Here is a 20,115-nt window from a genome sequence, read left to right on the forward strand (position 1 = left end):
GCACCGGCGCCAGAACCGAGACTGAGATTGGCCCTGGGAGAACTCTGGGACCAGCACCGGTACTGCTACCAGCACTGGGATTGGGTCCGCTCCAAAACCAAGAGCGACATTTGAGACCGAGACTGGCACCGCTATAGGACCCAGGCTGAGACCAACACTGTGGAAGCTGACACAGAGAGAGCTGTGGATTTAATCAGCATTTGCAGTTTGATAACCAAGATGCTTTGGCAAGAACAACCAGAGACCCCAGACCCCACAAATGCCCTACAGAGACCCCAGTCCCCCCCAAATCCCCCATAGAGAACCCAGACCTCCCCAAGATCCACTTTAGAGTCCCCAGACCCACAAAATCCCCCACAGAAACCCCAGACCCCCCCAAATCCCCCATAGAGACCCCAGACCCCCCAAATCCCCCATAGAGATCCCAGACCCCCCAAATCCTCGGTAGAGACCCCAGACCCCCCAAATCCCCCATAGAGACCCCAGACTCCCCCCAAAATCCACTTTAGAGACCCCAGACCCCCCAAATCCCCCACAGAGACCCCATACCCCACAAAATCCCATGAACAGACCGCAGACCCCCCCCAAATCCCCTATTAATCCTCCAGAGTTCCCCAAATCCCCTACAGAAACCCCAGACCCCCAAATCACCCATAGAGACCCCAGACCCCCCAAGATCCACTTTAGAGTCCCCAGACCCTGAAAATCCCCCATAGAGACCCCAGACCCCCACCCCAAATCACCTACAGACACCCCAGACCCCCAAAATCCCATAGAGACCCCAGATCCCTAAATACCCCATAGAGACCCCAGACCCCCCAAAATCCCCTACAGAGCCCCCAGACCCCCCAAATCCCCCAGAGACGCAAGACCCCACAAATCCCCTAAAGATCCCCCATAGACCCCCGGAACCCCCAAATTCCCTATAGCCCCCCCACAAATCTCAAATACACATCTCCGGAAATCCCCTACAGACCCCCCCCAAATCCCCTACAGACACCCCTAGAAATTCCCTAATCCCCTAACGAACTCCCCAAATTCCCTATAGAGAGCCCTCTATAGACACACCCCAGAAAACGAAACCTCCCAAATCCCTACAAACCCCCCAAACCCCTACAAATCCCCTATAAATCCCCTAAAGATGCCCAAGCCCCACCGGAGGTCTCGGACATGCTGCAACCGGCCCGGGAGACCGGGACAAAAGATGGCGGCGCCCGCTGAGGAAACTTCCGGCGTCCTGAGCATGCGCAGGGGAAAGCGCCAATAGATGGGCGGGACATGGATGGGAAAAAGGGAAAAAGCCAATGAAAAGTCCGGATGAAGGAAATGGGCGGGGCCCGGGAAAAGGCGGGAATTCTGAGGCGAAAGGGGCGGGGCCAAAGGGAACTGCGCTCCTAAAAGGGCCTGGTTTGGTTTAAAATCAGCAGAAAAGGGCATCAAGGGCATCCAGAATCCACCAGGGTTGACATAAAATCACCCGAAAGATACGCAGGACGATAGAGACTGGGATGGTGCAAAATGGGATCACATGGACTGGGATTGCACAGACTGGGACCAGATGGATCAGGGCCATCCCGACTGGGATTGCACAAACTGGGATGGCATGGACTGGGACCGTATGGACCGGGATGGCTGCATCGGGACGATGCGAACCGAGGCGGTTCTGCCCCACCCAGGGGTCCCTCCCGTCCTGCTCTGTCCTGTGTAGGGCCCTGCCAAACTCCCTGTGTTAGCATAGGGTTAAAATGTTTCAAAAATCATGGGAATTACCAAGGATTCAGGGGATGGGAAGAAAGGTTGGTCTGGTAGGCCTGGGCAAGGGAACTCGGCCTTTGGAATGAATTAGGTCAGGTGAATCTGCACCTACGTAATCATCATATGATACGATTGTTAAATGTAATGATTGTTTGGTAGTTGAATGTAATTATTGCTTAATTGTAATAAAAATCTCGGGAAACGATATTTGGGGGACCTGATGAAAATTGCAAGAATTGATACTTGGATAAGATCAACGTAGATATGATACCAATACAGGTTTAATAATTAATATACAGCTATATCATGAAAAGGGTATAAAAACACGTCCATCTCGAATCCACGTTGGAGTCAGATTTGGGTTTATACCCCGGCTCCCCAAGCTCTTCAATGAAACCACCTGCATATAATCATCCTGTGATTATGCGTTTCCACGCTAACATTTTGGCGACCCAGATGGGACCTTGTGAGCGCTGCTGAGGACCCCGCGACCCGATCACGCCCCAGCCGGCACTGAGGGATTCTCGGGAAGCCCGTCGGCACCGGGACCCCCCGCCGCTCACAACGTCCCCTGGAGAAAGGTAAGGTGCTTTTACTCTGGCCTGGTTGCCTGCCAGTTAGGCGCAGCGAAAGGCGCGTGTGGTTGGGCTGAGGAATTCCTGGTATTGCCGCGGTGCCGTCCGTCAGTCAATCGCGAAAGCGTTGCAGGTTCAGCATCAGTGGTTTATTGTAGCTGTAACACGGAGAAGATTAAACGGATTTTGGGCGGCAGTGCCCCCACACCACACACTTCTCCTTTGGGCTGCTCATTAGCACATTGGAAGGAAGGTAATTTTGGGCAAGAGTTACATAAGGTTGATTGATTATTATAACACTTGGTGGCCGAAATATGTCTTGCAGCATGGGAAAATGTGTCCGGAAAACTTGTCTTTGCCATCTGATGTGATTCACAGTTACTGATCTTTTGTAAACAGGAGGGCAGATTGGACAAAGTTCCCTACGTTGATTTCATTTTTCTATTTGCAGGAAACACCAGAGTGGCTGGTTGAGTGTGGGTTAATGATTGTTAAAGTACCTGAAAACAATAATTGCATGGGTTGTGTCCAAGGGAAGCGTTGTATAGAACACCTGGCATTGGATGAAAAGTTTATATCGGATCGATGATATGGATGGTGAATTGCTGGTAGCCCCCATGGGATCAAGGGTATCTGACCCTACCTCACCTGGCCCGATTTCACCTGACCCACTTACACACCCCCTGCCAAAGGATACCCTCCTCCCCTCACCTACTGGTGCTCAGGGATACCCTCCTCTCCACCCAACGCCTCTTTCGCCTGCTCCTGTCTTCCTGTACCCTCCTCTGCCGTCTTCACCTGCCCCTCCTTCCCCAGAAAATGACTAAGATGGAACCGTGATACAGAGATGTGGGGGAGGGTGCCACAGGAGCAGATAGTATGGGGAGGCCAAAAACAAAAGTATAACCAGCCGAGTGTCTTCCCAGCATGGATTCCAGGGAATGTGGGACCAAGGCTCTGCCCAACGTGGGTCCTCACAGGGCTTCCCTTACTGGTGCCTCCGTTGGTGTATGGTCAACGCTGATCTGCAGGAGAAGCTTTTCCCACATTCAGTACACACATAGGGCCTCTCCCCGGTGTGGATGCGCCGGTGTCTCATGAGTGTGGAGTTTTTCCTGAAGACCTTCCCGCAATCAGGACACTCGTAGGGTCTCTCATCCGTGTGCGTCTGGTAGTGCTGCATGAGCTGGGAGTTGACGGGAAACCTCATCCCACACTCTGAGCACTCGTAGGGCTTCTCCCCAGTGTGGATCCTTTGGTGACAGATTAGGCTGGAACGTTGCCTGAAGTCCTTCCCACAATCCCCACATTTGTAGGGCCTCTCCCCAGTGTGGATGCTTTGGTGACGAATCAGGTCGGAACGGCGTCTGAAGCCCTTCCCACAATCCCCACACTTGTAGGGTCGTTCCCCTGTGTGGATTCTCTTGTGACAGATAAAGCTGCTCCTCCATGTGAAGCTCATCCCACACTCCAAGCACTTGTGGAGCTTCGCTCCATCATGAAGCTGCTCATGAACCACCAGGTCCGAGCTCCGGCTCCATCTCCGACCCCCTGCCCGGCCCAGGCTGGGTCTTTCCTCCTCAGATCCCCGTGATCTGCGTTTGCAGCCCCTCCTCGTGCGGGATCTCCGCGGCTCTTCCTCCCCGCTGGATTCCTGCGACGTGGAGCCGCTCCAAATGACCTCTTCCTCGAGGTTCTGCCGTGGGGATTTGTCCTCCATGGTCTCTGTCCTCAGCTCCTTGTCTGGGGCAGGAAGGACAAGGAGAGGATGGGATTTGCCTCCGTGCCAGAGGGAAGGGGAAGGAGAACCCCCCAGCGCGACCCCGGCACGACGGCGCCGGCAGCGGGGTTGTCCTGCAGCTGGGGGCCCTGCTGGGCTGGGAGATGGAGCAGGACAGAGGGTTAAAAGGGGCAGTGAATTCCTCCTCACCTGCCTGGTTATCCTGGGGCATCTTCCTGTTCCTCAGAGCCTCCTCCTCCTCCATCGGGCCAAGGTTTGGGAATGGGAAATCCTGCTTTGGGCTAAAACAAGGGATGAGCATGTTGTGTTGCGGGTTCTGCCTGCCCAAGTCCATCTCTAGAAGTCCCCGGGCACTGGGGCCCATAAAAACCTCCCAAACAGCCAACATTCAGGCCTGGAAATGCCTCCCACCAGCTCCTGGGAATGGTCCCTCTCCTCTGGTGTTCAGGGGTTCCCCCCTGTCCCAGCTCTGGGGCTCACGCTTGTATTGGGGGTCCCCCATCTCCTCGGTCCCTGCACTCCCCAGGCTGCTGGGAGTCCCAGGAATCCACAAAGCTCTCCCCTCTTCCATCTCCCTATTTAGGGATGCTGGGGGTTTTTGGGTCCCACGGTCCCTTCTCCCCCTTATTCTCTGTCTGGGGCGCAGGGGATTCATGGACTCCCCCCTGCCCCTCTCCAGGCTCTTGAGGGTCCCACGAATCTCGGCCCTCCCCCCTCTCTGGGCTCCCCACTTTGGGATCCTGGGGCACACAGGGCTCTGCTCCTCCAGGCTGCCTCTGCCGGCAGCTGCCACCAGGACCCCCCAATGTCCCCCAAGGGGCATTTTCGGCTCAGCTTTGGAGTTCTGCATTCTCCAAACGAACCCACTCCCCCCAAAAAATAAATAAACAAACCATGCAGAGAGGCACTGGGACTATTCTAGGGGCAACTGGGATGCAACTGGGGGCAAGTGAGCCACGCTGAGGTAACTGGCAGTGCCTGGGAATGACTAGGAGATTGTTCAGGGCTACTGGGATATACTGGGAGTATCTGAGACCACAGGGGTGCTGACTGGGACCTAGCTAGGAGCAACTGGGAATGTGCTGGGGGAAAACTGGGAGCATGCTGGGGCAACCGGGGGCAAGTGTGAGCGACTGGGGCCCTGGAGGCAGAGACTGGCATCATACTGGAGTCGCACTGGGATCGTACTGGGAGTGACTGGAACTATGGTATGGGCAGCTGGGGGAGCTGGAAACGCACTGGAGCAAAGTGGGAGGAACTGGGAGCAACGGGGACCGTGCTGGGGGCAAATTGCATGAAATCAGGCCATGACTTGGGAGTGACTGGGCTCCTAGTGGGAGTGCCGAGGAAACTGGAACCACACGCGGGGAGCAAGCGGGCTCATACTGGGAGCAGCCGCTTCCGTCCCAAGGACCCCCGATCCCCTTTCCCGGCCATCCCGCCCCTCCAGCCCCAGCACCCCCCGCCGGGATCCCGGGAATCCCAGGGGTCCCCCCCTCTCGGGGTCCCCGCTCTGCCCTTCTGGGGCTCTCCTCTCTCCGGGCTCCCGCTCCAGGAAGCCGCGGCTCTCCCGGGGCTCCCCAAAACCGCTGTCCCCCGCCGATCCCGCCGGTCCCGCGCGGTCCCCACGTGGCCCCGGCAGAGCTCGCAGGGCCCGGCCCGGGAAGCCCAATCCCCACCGCGGGGGGACCCGCATCCCCCCGCCCCCCGCCGGGGCCCTGCCGCCAGCCACCGGGACCCCCAAAAACACCTCCCGGGGACCCCCCGATCGATGTCCCCCCGAGGGGCACCTGCGGCTCCGGAGCCCAGAGAGATCCAAACATCCCCCCCAGGGAACCCCAAACCCAGGGACCCCCCCCCGGGATATTTGGGACGAGCTCCCCCTCCCCGGGCACCTGCGGGATGGGGGGCGATGGTCCCGGGGAGGCTGCGAGTTCAGGGAGCTCCGGAGCCGCGCGCTTGATTCGCTCCTTCTCTGCTCCTGCTTCCTGCTGCCGCTCCGCCTCTTCCTCCCTCCTCCTCCTCCTCCCCCTCCTCATTCCCAGTTCCGAAACCGAACTGGGAGGGGATGGGTCAAGGAAAGGGCGGGAACCGTGAGGGCAAAGGGGCGGGGTCAAGGCAAGGGCGGGAACTGTGAGGGCAAAGGGGCGGGGTCAAGGAAAGGGCGGGAACTGTGAGGGCAAAGGGGCGGGGTCAAGGAAAGGGCGGGAACCGTGAGGGCAAAGGGGCGGGGTCAAGGAAAGGGCGGGAACTGTGAGGGGAAAGGGGCGGGGCCAAGGGGCCCTCTGGTTCTAAAAGGGCCTGGTTTGCCCTAAGGTCTTCAGAAAAGGGCCTCAAATGCAGCCTAGATCCACCAGGGTTGGCATAAAATCAGCCAAAGGCCCCTGAAATCCATACAAAGCGGTGTAAAATCACCCAAATGGGGCTCATGTTCTCCAAAAGTGAGCAGCAGTCCAGCCTAAATCTGCCCGGTTGATCCTAGAATCACCAAAATCGGACGAAAATCTGTGGGACCGTAGACCGCGAGCGGCACCAGAACCGGCAGCAGCACCAAGAATGAGACCGAAATCAGAATGGAGACCGAGACCAAGAGTGGGAACAGAACCGACACCAGAACTGAGACCATCAACGCTCCAGAAGCGGAACTAGGCCTGGGACTGAGAAGGAGACCGAGAGCGAAACCGGCCCCAGAGCTGGCCCTGGGACCAAGACTGAGACCAACACCGACACTAGAACCTGCACCGGGAGTGCTCCAGCACTGTCCTGGGACCGACACTGGCACCGGCACTGGCAGGACTCCAGGGCTGACACTGGGAGCGGCACCGGAACCAGCACCAAGACTGGCACCGGCGCCAGAACCGAGACTGAGATTGGCCCTGGGAGAACTCTGGGACCAGCACCGGTACTGCTACCAGCACTGGGTTTGGGTCCGCTCCAAAACCAAGAGCGACATTGAGACCGAGACTGGCACCGCTATAGGACCCAGGCTGAGACCAACACTGTGGAAGCTGACACAGAGAGAGCTGTGGATTTAATCAGCATTTGCAGTTTGATAACCAAGATGCCTTGGCAAGAACAACCAGAGCTTTGAAGATTACAAAAAGATTGGATCGAGACTGCGACAGGAAAGAAGATTGAACTAAATAAGTAGAAATGTAAAGTTTGTCTGAGTGATGTTTAACCCAATGAATGTAGTAAAAAATTACCGCCTTCCCAAAAAGGGTGTGTAAGCAAATGTAGCTGAGAGTAAATCGGGATTCTGATCACGAGTCAGTCGTCCCTGTCTCTCTCTCAACCTTCGATAAACACGGACACTGGGAGCGGCACCGGGAGCGCTCCAGGACTGCTCTGGGACCGGGACCAGCACCGGCACAGGGAGAACTCTGGGACTGAGACTGAGAGCGGGATTGTGCCAGCACAGAGACTGGTACCGGCACCAGAACCGAGACTGGCACAGATCTGAGACCAGGACTGAGACTGAGATTGGCACTGGGAGCACTCCGGGACCAAGAGTGCAGCGGAACCAGCACTGGGACCGGAACCACTGCAAGGCTGTGGCCGAGATCGAGACCAAGACCAAGACCCAAACTATAACTGAGACTGAGATGGAAACCAGAGCCGGCACTTGCATGGAGACTGGCAGCGCTGTAGGACCAAGAATGAGACCGACACCAGCACCGCTCAGGGACTGAGAATCAGACCGGGACCAGAGTCAGCACCAGGATTGCTCCAGGACTGCTCCAGGACAGAGACCGGCACCGGGAGCGCTCTGGGACCTCCTCGTTCACTCCAGGGAGTTTTGTCAGAGCCCCCGCACGGGACAGGGCAGGACTGGGAGGGACCCCTGGGTGGGGCAGAACCGCCTCGGTTCGCATCGTCCCGATGCAGCCATCCCGGTCCATACGGTCCCAGTCCATGCCATCCCAGTTTGTGCAATCCCAGTCGGGATGGCCCTGATCCATCTGGTCCCAGTCTGTGCAATCCCAGTCCATGTGATCCCATTTTGCACCATCCCAGTCTCTATCGTCCTGCGTATCTTTCGGGTGATTTTATGTCAACCCTGGTGGATTCTGGATGCCCTTGATGCCCTTTTCTGCTGATTTTAAACCAAACCAGGCCCTTTTAGGAGCGCAGTTCCCTTTGGCCCCGCCCCTTTCGCCTCAGAATTCCCGCCTTTTCCCGGGCCCCGCCCATTTCCTTCATCCGGACTTTTCATTGGCTTTTTCCCTTTTTCCCATCCATGTCCCGCCCATCTATTGGCGCTTTCCCCTGCGCATGCTCAGGACGCCGGAAGTTTCCTCAGCGGGCGCCGCCATCTTTTGTCCCGGTCTCCCGGGCCGGTTGCAGCATGTCCGAGACCTCCGGTGGGGCTTGGGCATCTTTAGGGGATTTATAGGGGATTTGTAGGGGTTTGGGGGGTTTGTAGGGATTTGGGAGGTTTCGTTTTCTGGGGTGTGTCTATAGAGGGCTCTCTATAGGGAATTTGGGGAGTTCGTTAGGGGATTAGGGAATTTCTAGGGGTGTCTGTAGGGGATTTGGGGGGGGTCTGTAGGGGATTTCCGGAGATGTGTATTTGAGATTTGTGGGGGGGCTATAGGGAATTTGGGGGTTCCGGGGGTCTATGGGGGATCTTTAGGGGATTTGTGGGGTCTTGCGTCTCTGTAGGGGTTTGGGGAGGTCTGGGGGTGTCTCTGGGGGATTTGGGGGGTCTGGGGGCTCTGTAGGGGATTTTGGGGGGTCTGGGGTCTGTATGGGGTATTTTGGGGATCTGGGGTCTCTATGGGATTTTGGGGGTCTGGGGTGTCTGTAGGTGATTTGGGGGGGGTCTGGGGTCTCTATGGGGGATTTAGGGGGGTCTGGCGTCTCTAAAGTGGATTTTTGTGTGGGTCTGGGGGGTCTGTAGGGGATTTTGGGGGGTCTGGGGTCTCTATGGGAGATTTGGGGGGGTCTGGGGTCTCTATGGGGGATTTAGGGATCTGGGGTCTCTATGGGATTTTGGGGGTCTGGGGTGTCTGTGGGTGATTTGGGGGGGTCTGGGGTCTCTTTGGGGGATTTTGAGGGTCTGGGGACTCTAAAGTGGATCTTGGGGGGTCTGGGGTCTCTATGGGGGATTTTGGGGGGTCTGGGGTCTCTATGGGGGATTTGGGGGTCTGGGGTCTCTGTAGGGGATTTGGGGAAGTGTGGGGGATTAATAGGGGATTTGGGGGGGTCTGCGGTCTGTTCATGGGATTTTGTGGGGTCTGGGGTCTCTGTGGGGGATTTGGGGGGTCTGGGGTCTCTATGGGGGATTTTGTGGGTCTGGGGACTCTAAAGTGGATCTTGGGGGGTCTGGGGTCTCTATGGTGGATTTGGGGAGGTCTGGGGTCTCTATGGGGGATTTAGGGATCTGGGGTCTCTATGGGATTTTGGGGGTCTGGGGTGTCTGTAGGTGATTTGGGGAGGTCTGGGGTCTCTATGGGGGATTTGGGGGGGTCTGGGGTCTCTGTAGGGCATTTGTGGGGTCTGGGGTCTCTGGTTGTTCTTGTCAAAGCATCTTGGTTATCAAACTGCAAATGCTGATTAAATCCACAGCTCTCTCTGTGTCAGCTTCCACAGTGTTGGTCTCAGCCTGGGTCCTATAGCGGTGCCAGTCTCGGTCTCAAATGTCGCTCTTGGTTTTGGAGCGGACCCAATCCCAGTGCTGGTAGCAGTACCGGTGCTGGTCCCAGAGTTCTCCCAGGGCCAATCTCAGTCTCGGTTCTGGCGCCGGTGCCAGTCTTGGTGCTGGTTCCGGCGCCGCTCCCAGTGTCAGCCCTGGAGTCCTGCCAGTGCCGGTGCCAGTGTCGGTCCCAGGACAGTGCTGGAGCACTCCCGGTGCAGGTTCTAGTGTCGGTGTTGGTCTCAGTCTTGGTCCCAGGGCCAGCTCTGGGGCCGGTTTCGCTCTCGGTCTCCTTCTCAGTCCCAGGCCTAGTTCCGCTTCTGGAGCGTTGATGGTCTCAGTTCTGGTGTCGGTTCTGTTCCCACTCTTGGTCTCGGGCTCCATTCTGATTTCGGTCTCATTCTTGGTGCTGCTGCCGGTTCTGGTGCCGCTCGCGGTCTACGGTCCCTCAGATTTTCGTCCCATTTTGGTGATTCTAGGATCAACTGGGCGGATTTAGGCTGGACTGCTGCTCACTTTTGGAGAACATGAGCCCCATTTGGGTGATTTTACACCCCTTTGTATGGATTTCAGGGGCCTTTGGCTGATTTTCTGCCAACCCTGGTGGATTTAGGCTGCATTTGAGGCCCTTTTCTGAAGATCTTAGGGCAAACCAGGCCCTTTTAGAACCAGAGGGCCCCTTGGCCCCGCCCCTTTCCCCTCACAGTTCCCGCCCTTTCCTTGACCCCGCCCCTTTGCCCTCACAGATCCCGCCCTTTCCTTGACCCCGCCCCTTTGCCCTCACAGTTCCCGCCCTTTCCTTGACCCCGCCCCTTTGCCCTCACAGTTCCCGCCTTTGCCTTGACCCCGCCCCTTTCCCCTCACAGTTCCCGCCCTTTCCTTGACCCGGCCCCTTTGCCCTCACAGTTCCCGCCCTTTCCTTGACCCATCCCCTCCCAGTTCGGTTTCGGAACTGGGAATGAGGAGGGGGAGGAGGAGGAGGAGGGAGGAAGAGGCGGAGCGGCAGCAGGAAGCAGGAGCAGAGAAGGAGCGAATCAAGCGCGCGGCTCCGGAGCTTCCTGAACTCGCAGCCTCCCCGGGACCATCGCCCCCCATCCCGCAGGTGCCCGGGGAGGGGGAGCTCGTCCCAAATATCCCGGGGGGGGGGGGGTCCCTGGGTTTGGGGTTCCCTGGGGGGGATGTTTGGATCTCTCTGGGCTCCGGAGCCGCAGGTGCCCCTCGGGGGGACATCGATCGGGGGGTCCCCGGGAGGTGTTTTTGGGGGTCCCGGTGGCTGGCGGCAGGGCCCCGGCGGGGGGCGGGGGGATGCGGGTCCCCCCGCGGTGGGGATTGGGCTTCCCGGGCCGGGCCCTGCGAGCTCTGCCGGGGCCACGTGGGGACCGCGCGGGACCGGCGGGATCGGCGGGGGACAGCGGTTTTGGGGAGCCCCGGGAGAGCCGCGGCTTCCTGGAGCGGGAGCCCGGAGAGAGGAGAGCCCCAGAAGGGCAGAGCGGGGACCCCGAGAGGGGGGGACCCCTGGGATTCCCGGGATCCCGGCGGGGGGTGCTGGGGCTGGAGGGGCGGGATGGCCGGGAAAGGGGATCGGGGGTCCTTGGGACGGAAGCGGCTGCTCCCAGTATGAGCCCGCTTGCTCCCCGCGTGTGGTTCCAGTTTCCTCGGCACTCCCACTAGGAGCCCAGTCACTCCCAAGTCATGGCCTGATTTCATGCAATTTGCCCCCAGCACGGTCCCCGTTGCTCCCAGTTCCTCCCACTTTGCTCCAGTGCGTTTCCAGCTCCCCCAGCTGCCCATACCATAGTTCCAGTCACTCCCAGTACGATCCCAGTGCGACTCCAGTATGATGCCAGTCTCTGCCTCCAGGGCCCCAGTCGCTCACACTTGCCCCCGGTTGCCCCAGCATGCTCCCAGTTTTCCCCCAGCACATTCCCAGTTGCTCCTAGCTAGGTCCCAGTCAGCACCCCTGTGGTCTCAGATACTCCCAGTATATCCCAGTAGCCCTGAACAATCTCCTAGTCATTCCCAGGCACTGCCAGTTACCTCAGCGTGGCTCACTTGCCCCCAGTTGCATCCCAGTTGCCCCTAGAATAGTCCCAGTGCCTCTCTGCATGGTTTATTTATTTTTTGGGGGGAGTGGGTTCGTTTGGAGAATGCAGAACTCCAAAGCTGAGCAGAAAATACCCCTTGGGGGACATTGGGGGGTCCTGGTGGCAGCTGCCGGCAGAGGCAGCCTGGAGGAGCAGAGCCCTGTGTGCCCCAGGATCCCAAAGTGGGGAGCCCAGAGAGGGGGGAGGGCCGAGATTCGTGGGACCCTCAAGAGCCTGGAGAGGGGCAGGGGGGAGTCCATGAATCCCCTGCGCCCCAGACAGAGAATAAGGGGGAGAAGGGACCGTGGGACCCAAAAACCCCCAGCATCCCTAAATAGGGAGATGGAAGAGGGGAGAGCTTTGTGGATTCCTGGGACTCCCAGCAGCCTGGGGAGTGCAGGGACCGAGGAGATGGGGGACCCCCAATACAAGCGTGAGCCCCAGAGCTGGGACAGGGGGGAACCCCTGAACACCAGAGGAGAGGGACCATTCCCAGGAGCTGGTGGGAGGCATTTCCAGGCCTGAATGTTGGCTGTTTGGGAGGTTTTTATGGGCCCCAGTGCCCGGGGACTTCTAGAGATGGACTTGGGCAGGCAGAACCCGCAACACAACATGCTCATCCCTTGTTTTAGCCCAAAGCAGGATTTCCCATTCCCAACCCTTGGCCCGATGGAGGAGGAGGAGGCTCTGAGGAACAGGACGATGCCCCAGGATAACCAGGCAGGTGAGGAGGAATTCACTGCCCCTTTTAACCCTCTGTCCTGCTCCATCTCTCAGCCCAGCAGGGTCCCCAGCTACAGGACAACCCCACTGCTGACGCCGTCGTGCCGGGGTCGCGCTGGGGGGTTCTCCTTCCCCTTCCCTCTGGCACGGAGGCAAATCCCATCCTCTCCTTGTCCTTCCTCCCCCAGACAAGGAGCTGAGGACAGAGACCATGGAGGACAAATCCCCGCGGCAGAACCTCGAGGAAGAGGTCGTTTGGAGCGGCTCCACGTCGCAGGAATCCAGCGGGGAGGAAGAGCCGCGGAGATCCCGCATGAGGAGGGGCTGCAAACGCAGATCACGGGGATCTGAGGAGGAAAGACCCAGCCTGGGCCGGGCAGGGGGTCGGAGATGGAGCCGGAGCTCGGACCTGGTGGTTCATGAGCAGCTTCATGATGGGGAGAAGCTCCACAAGTGCTTGGAGTGCGGGATGAGCTTCAGATGGAGGAGCAGCCTTACCTGTCACCAGAGGATCCACACCGGGGAACGGCCCTACAAGTGTGGGGATTGTGGGATGGATTTCAGGCGCCGTTCCAATCTGGTCCAACACCAAAGTATCCACACTGGGGAGAGGCCCTACAAATGTGGGGATTGTGGGAAGGACTTCAGGCAACGTTCCAACCTGACCCGTCACCGAAGTATCCACACTGGGGAGATGCCCTACAAGTGTGGGGATTGTGGGAAGGACTTCAGGCTACGTTGCAGCCTGACCTGTCACCAGAGGATCCACACTGGGGAGAGGCCCTACGAGTGCTCAGAGTGTGGGAAGAGGTTTTACTCCAGCTCCCAGCTCATGCAGCACTACCAGACACACACGGATGAGAGACCCTACGAGTGTCCTGATTGCGGGAAGGGCTTCAGGGAGAACTCCACCCTCATCACCCACCGGCGCATCCACACCGGGGAGAGGCCCTACGAGTGTCCCGAGTGTGGGAAGAGCTTCTCCTGCAGATCAACCTTGGTCAGTCACCAACGGAGGCACCAGTAAGAGAAGCCATGTGAGTGCCCTGAGCGCAGGAAGAGCTTCGTGCGCTGCTCCAACTCCATCCCCCACTGGATGACCCACAATCTTCAGAGCCCTGGTGACCCACATTCCCTGGGATGCAGTTTGGGAAGGCACCTGGCTGGTTATCCTTTTGTTTTGGCCTTATTTTTTGTCTGTCCTCCATCTCTTTGTGCTCCAAAGCCAAGAGGGATGGGCCTGTCCCCTCTAAACCACTCAAATTCCCATGAACACACCTCAACTTCAACCCAGAAGGGCTCCATCCCACCTCCAAGTGGATTGTTCCCGCCTCAAAACAACTCAGTCCCACACGAACCTTGCTGGATTCCACAGTCACCAGGGGGAGAAGGGGTTGGAAGGAGATTGGGAGGAGTGGGATCCAAATTTCGAGCAGTGGGATCGGGATTGTGTGGGACTGGCTGGGCAGCTTGTATTTGATAGCAAATAAAATTTTCGCGGTTCCTGATTTCTGTCCCGTTCACTCTCCGTCAGTTCCAGTTCTGTTTTCAGTGGCGCCTTCTCAGCTGATTGTGTTTGTGTCCTCCTTTCTCTCCTGCCTGTCTCTGCCTGCTCCGTTTCTCTCCCAGTGGCTCCCTTGAGCCAGGGCAGCTCCCAGCAAAGACCCTGCCCTGATTTCCTTCCCAATGCTGGAGCTCCAAGAGCCATGGCTGAAGGTATGAAGGCTGGCAGTGAAATGTCCCTGTAAGATCCTGCTCCACTTGGCTTTTGGCCCCTTCTTAAGAGCTTTGCCTTCAGGGGCAGGAACATCTTTTCCTGGCTGGCAACTGGAATTCCAGACCCTGGGAGTGTGGGCCGTGGAGGACCATCCAAACTGGGATCACGTAGGTTTGGATCACATGGACTGGGATTGCACAGACTGGGACCAGATGGATCAGGGCCATCCCGACTGGGATTGCACAAACTGGGATGGCATGGACTGGGACCGTATGGACCGGGACCGTATGGACCGGGATGGCTGCATCGGGACGATGCGAACCGAGGCGGTTCTGCCCCACCCAGGGGTCCCTCCCGTCCTGCCCTGTCCTGTGTAGGGCCCTGCCAAACTCCCTGTGTTAGCATAGGGTTAAAATGTTTCAAAAATCATGGGAATTACCAAGGATTCAGGGGATGGGAAGAAAGGTTGGTCTGGTAGGCCTGGGCAAGGGAACTCGGCCTTTGGAATGAATTAGGTCAGGTGAATCTGCACCTACGTAATCATCATATGATACGATTGTTAAATGTAATGATTGTTTGGTAGTTGAATGTAATTATTGCTTAATTGTAATAAAAATCTTGGGAAACGATATTTGGGGGACCTGATGAAAACTGCAAGAATTGATACTTGGATAAGATCAACGTAGATATGATACCAATACAAGTTTAATAATTAATATACAGCTATATCATGAAAAGGGTATAAAAACACGTCCATCTCGAATCCACGTTGGAGTCAGATTTGGGTTTATACCCCGGCTCCCCAAGCTCTTCAATGAAACCACCTGCATATAATCATCCTGTGATTATGCGTTTCCACGCTAACATTTTGGCGACCCAGATGGGACCTTGTGAGCGCTGCTGAGGACCCCGCGACCCGATCACGCCCCAGCCGGCACCGAGGGATTCTCGGGAAGCCCGTCGGCACCGGGACCCCCCGCCGCTCACAACGTCCCCTGGAGAAAGGTAAGGTGCTTTTACTCTGGCCTGGTTGCCTGCCAGTTAGGCGCAGCGAAAGGCGCGTGTGGTTGGGCTGAGGAATTCCTGGTATTGCCGCGGTGCCGTCCGTCAGTCAATCGCGAAAGCGTTGCAGGTTCAGCATCAGTGGTTTATTGTAGCTGTAACACGGAGAAGATTAAACGGATTTTGGGCGGCAGTGCCCCCACACCACACACTTCTCCTTTGGGCTGCTCATTAGCACATTGGAAGGAAGGTAATTTTGGGCAAGAGTTACATAAGGTTGATTGATTATTATAACACTTGGTGGCCGAAATATGTCTTGCAGCATGGGAAAATGTGTCCGGAAAACTTGTCTTTGCCATCTGATGTGATTTCACAGTTATCGATCTTTTGTAAACAGGAGGGCAGATTGGACAAAGTTCCCTACGTTGATTCATTTTTCTATTTGCAGGAAACACCAGAGTGGCTGGTTGAGTGTGGGTTAATGATTGTTAAAGTACCTGAAAACAATAATTGCATGGGTTGTGTCCAAGGGAAGCGTTGTATAGAACACCTGGCATTGGATGAAAAGTTTATATCGGATCGATGATATGGATGGTGAATTGCTGGTAGCCCCCATGGGATCAAGGGAATCTGACCCTACCTCACCTGGCCCGATTTCACCTGACCCACTTACACACCCCCTGCCAAAGGATACCCTCCTCCCTCACCTACTGGTGCTCAGGGATACCCTCCTCTCCCACCAACGCCTCTTTCGCCTGCTCCTGTCTTCCTGTACCCTCCTCTGCCGTCTTCACCTGCCCCTCCTTCCCCAGAAAATGACTAAGATGGAACCGTGATACAGAGATGTGGGGAGGGTGCCACAGGAGCAGATAGTATGGGGAGGCCAAAACAAAAGTATAACCAGCCGAGTGTCTTCCCAGCATGGATTCCAGGGAATGTGGGTCACCAAGGCTCTGCCCAACGTGGGTCCTCACAGGGCTTCCCTTACTGGTGCCTCCGTTGGTGTATGGTCAACGCTGATCTGCAGGAGAAGCTTTTCCCACATTCAGTACACACATAGGGCCTCTCCCCGGTGTGGATGCGCCGGTGGATGATGAGGTTGGAGTTTTTCCTGAAGACCTTCCCGCAATCAGGACACTCGTAGGGTCTCTCATCCGTGTGTGTCTGGTAGTGCTGCATGAGCAGGGAGCGGGAGTAAAACCTCTTCCCACACTCTGAGCACTCGTAGGGCTTCTCTCCAGTGTGGATACTTTGGTGACGGATTAGGTTGGAACGTTGCCTGAAGTCCTTCCCACAATCCTCACACTTGTAGGGCCTTTTCCCAGTGTGGATGCGCCGGTGTCTCATGAGTGTGGAGTTTTTCCTGAAGCCCTTCCCACAGTCAGGACACTCGTAGGGTCTCTCATCCGTGTGTGTCTGGTAGTGCTGCATGAGCTGGGAGCTGCAGTAAAACCTCTTCCCACACTCTGAGCACTCGTAGGGCCTCTCCCCAGTGTGGATCCTTTGGTGACGGATTAGGTTGGAACGTTGCCTGAAGTCCTTCCCACACTCCTCACACTTGTAGGGCCGGTCCCCAGTGTGGATCCTCCAGTGGAGGATCAGTGAGGAGCTGTTGCTGAAGCTCTTCCCACACACCTCACACTCATAGGGCTTCTCCCCGGTGTGGATGCGCCGGTGAATAACAAGCCTAGAGTTATCCCTGAAGCCCTTCCCGCAGTCAGGACACTTGTAGGGCCTCTCAGCCGTGTGTGTCTGGTAGTGCTGCATGAGCTGGGAGTTGACGGGAAACTTCTTCCCACACTCTGAGCACTCGTAGGGCATCTCCCCAGTGTGGATAAATTGGTGACGGATCAGGGTGCTATGTTGCCTGAAATCCTTCCCACAATCCCCACATTTGTAGGGCCTCTCCCCAGTGTGGATCTTCTGGTGGCGGATCAATTGGCTGCTCAGCCGGAAACTCTTCCCACACTCCTCACACTTGTAGGGCGTCTCCCCAGTGTGGATCCTCCGGTGGTACATCAGCCTGCAGCTGTCGCTGAAGCCTTTCCCACACTCGAGACACTCGTAGGGCCTCTCCCCAGTGTGGATGCGCCGGTGTCTCATGAGTGTGGAGTTTTTCCTGAAGCCCTTCCCACAGTCAGGACACTCGTAGGGTCTCTCATCCGTGTGTGTCTGGTAGTGCTGCATGAGCTGGGAGTTGACGGGAAACCTCATCCCACACTCTGAGCACTCGTAGGGCTTCTCCCCAGTGTGGATCCTTTGGTGACAGATTAGGCTGGAACGTTGCCTGAAGTCCTTCCCACAATCCCCACATTTGTAGGGCCTCTCCCCAGTGTGGATGCTTTGGTGACGGATCAGGTTGCAACGGCGTCTGAAGCCCTTCCCACAATCCCCACATATGTAGGGCCTCTCCCCAGTGTGGATCCTTTGGTGCTGGACCAGCTTGGAACGTTCCCTAAAGCCCTTCCCACAATCCTCACATATGCAGGCCCTCTCCCCAGTGTGGATGCGCCGGTGTCTCATGAGTGTGGAGTTTTTCCTGAAGCCCTTCCCACAGTCAGGACACTCGTAGGGTCTCTCATCCGTGTGTGTCTGGTAGTGCTGCATGAGCTGGGAGTTGACGGGAAACCTCATCCCACACTCTGAGCACTCGTAGGGCTTCTCCCCAGTGTGGATCCTTTGGTGACAGATTAGGCTGGAACGTTGCCTGAAGTCCTTCCCACAATCCCCACATTTGTAGGGCCTCTCCCCAGTGTGGATGCTTTGGTGACGGATCAGGTCGGAACGGCGTCTGAAGCCCTTCCCACAATCCCCACACTTGTAGGGCCGTTCCCCGGTGTGGATCCTCTGGTGACAGATAAGTCTGCTCCTCCATCTGAAGCTCATCCCGCACTCCTCACACTTGTGGAGCTTCTCCCCATCATGAAGCTGCTCATGAACCACCAGGTCCGAGCTCCGGCTCCATCTCCGACCCCCTGCCCGGCCCAGGCTGGGTCTTTCCTCCTCAGATCCCCGTGATCTGCGTTTGCAGCCCCTCCTCATGCGGGATCTCCGCGGCTCTTCCTCCCCGCTGGATTCCTGCGACGTGGAGCCGCTCCAAACGACCTCTTCCTCGAGGTTCTGCCGCGGGGATTTGTCCTCCATGGTCTCTGTCCTCAGCTCCTTGTCTGGGGCAGGAAGGACAAGGAGAGGATGGGATTTGCCTCCGTGCCAGAGGGAAGGGGAAGGAGAACCCCCCAGCGCGACCCCGGCACGACGGCGCCGGCAGCGGGGTTGTCCTGCAGCTGGGGGCCCTGCTGGGCTGGGAGATGGAGCAGGACAGAGGGTTAAAAGGGGCAGTGAATTCCTCCTCACCTGCCTGGTTATCCTGGGGCAGCTTCCTCTTCCTCAGAGCCTCCTCCTCCTCCAACGGGCCAAGGTTTGGGAATGGGAAATCCTGCTTTGGGCTAAAACAAGGGATGAGCATGTTGTGTTGCGGGTTCTGCCTGCCCAAGTCCATCTCTAGAAGTCCCCGGGCACTGGGGCCCATAAAAACCTCCCAAACAGCCAACATTCAGCCCTGGAAATGCCTCCCACCAGCTCCTGGGAATGGTCCCTCTCCTCTGGTGTTCAGGGGTTCCCCCCTGTCCCAGCTCTGGGGCTCACACTTGTATTGGGGGTCCCCCATCTCCTCGGTCCCTGCACTCCCCAGGCTGCTGGGAGTCCCAGGAATCCACAAAGCTCTCCCCTCTTCCATCTCCCTATTTAGGGATGCTGGGGGTTTTTGGGTCCCACGGTCCCTTCTCCCCCTTATTCTCTGTCTGGGGCGCAGGGGATTCATGGACTCCCCCCTGCCCCTCTCCAGGCTCTTGAGGGTCCCACGAATCTCGGCGCTCCCCCCTCTCTGGGCTCCCCACTTTGGGATCCTGGGGCACACAGGGCTCTGCTCCTCCAGGCTGCCTCTGCCGGCAGCTGCCACCAGGACCCCCCAATGTCCCCCAAGGGGCATTTTCCGCTCAGCTTTGGAGTTCTGCATTCTCCAAACGAACCCACTCCCCCCAAAAAATAAATAAACAAACCATGCAGAGAGGCACTGGGACTATTCTAGGGGCAACTGGGATGCAACTGGGGGCAAGTGAGCCACGCTGAGGTAACTGGCAGTGCCTGGGAATGACTAGGAGATTGTTCAGGGCTACTGGGATATACTGGGAGTATCTGAGACCACAGGGGTGCTGACTGGGACCTAGCTAGGAGCAACTGGGAATGTGCTGGGGGAAAACTGGGAGCATGCTGGGGCAACCGGGGGCAAGTGTGAGCAACTGGGGCCCTGGAGGCAGAGACTGGCATCATACTGGAGTCGCACTGGGATCGTACTGGGAGTGACTGGAACTATGCTATGGGCAGCTGGGGGAGCTGGAAACGCACTGGAGCAAAGTGGGAGGAACTGGGAGCAACGGGGACCGTGCTGGGGGCAAATTGCATGAAATCAGGCCATGACTTGGGAGTGACTGGGCTCCTAGTGGGAGTGCCGAGGAAACTGGAACCACACGCGGGGAGCAAGCGGGCTCATACTGGGAGCAGCCGCTTCCGTCCCAAGGACCCCCGATCCCCTTTCCCGGCCATCCCGCCCCTCCAGCCCCAGCACCCCCCGCCGGGATCCCGGGAATCCCAGGGGTCCCCCCCTCTCGGGGTCCCCGCTCTGCCCTTCTGGGGCTCTCCTCTCTCCGGGCTCCCGCTCCAGGAAGCCGCGGCTCTCCCGGGGCTCCCCAAAACCGCTGTCCCCCGCCGATCCCGCCGGTCCCGCGCGGTCCCCACGTGGCCCCGGCAGAGCTCGCAGGGCCCGGCCCGGGAAGCCCAATCCCCACCGCGGGGGGACCCGCATCCCCCCGCCCCCCGCCGGG

General features: G+C 57.7%; 1 protein-coding gene across 1 annotated transcript in view; it reads right to left on the reverse strand.

Moving 5' to 3' along the window:
* LOC134056009 (uncharacterized) overlaps positions 1-20,115 on the reverse strand; it is a 262,164-nt gene that overhangs the window by 66,841 nt on the left and 175,208 nt on the right. The window contains exons 20-22 of the mRNA XM_062512488.1: positions 16,251-18,194; positions 3,323-3,865; positions 3,079-3,082 (exon numbers count right to left, since the gene is read on the reverse strand). Of these exons, the coding sequence (XP_062368472.1) occupies positions 3,079-3,082; positions 3,323-3,865; positions 16,251-18,194 (2,491 nt within the window). The remainder of the gene's footprint in view (positions 1-3,078; positions 3,083-3,322; positions 3,866-16,250; positions 18,195-20,115) is intronic.

The sequence above is a fragment of the Cinclus cinclus genome, chromosome 37 (assembly GCF_963662255.1).
Source record: "Cinclus cinclus chromosome 37, bCinCin1.1, whole genome shotgun sequence".
Lineage (NCBI taxonomy): Eukaryota > Metazoa > Chordata > Aves > Passeriformes > Cinclidae > Cinclus > Cinclus cinclus.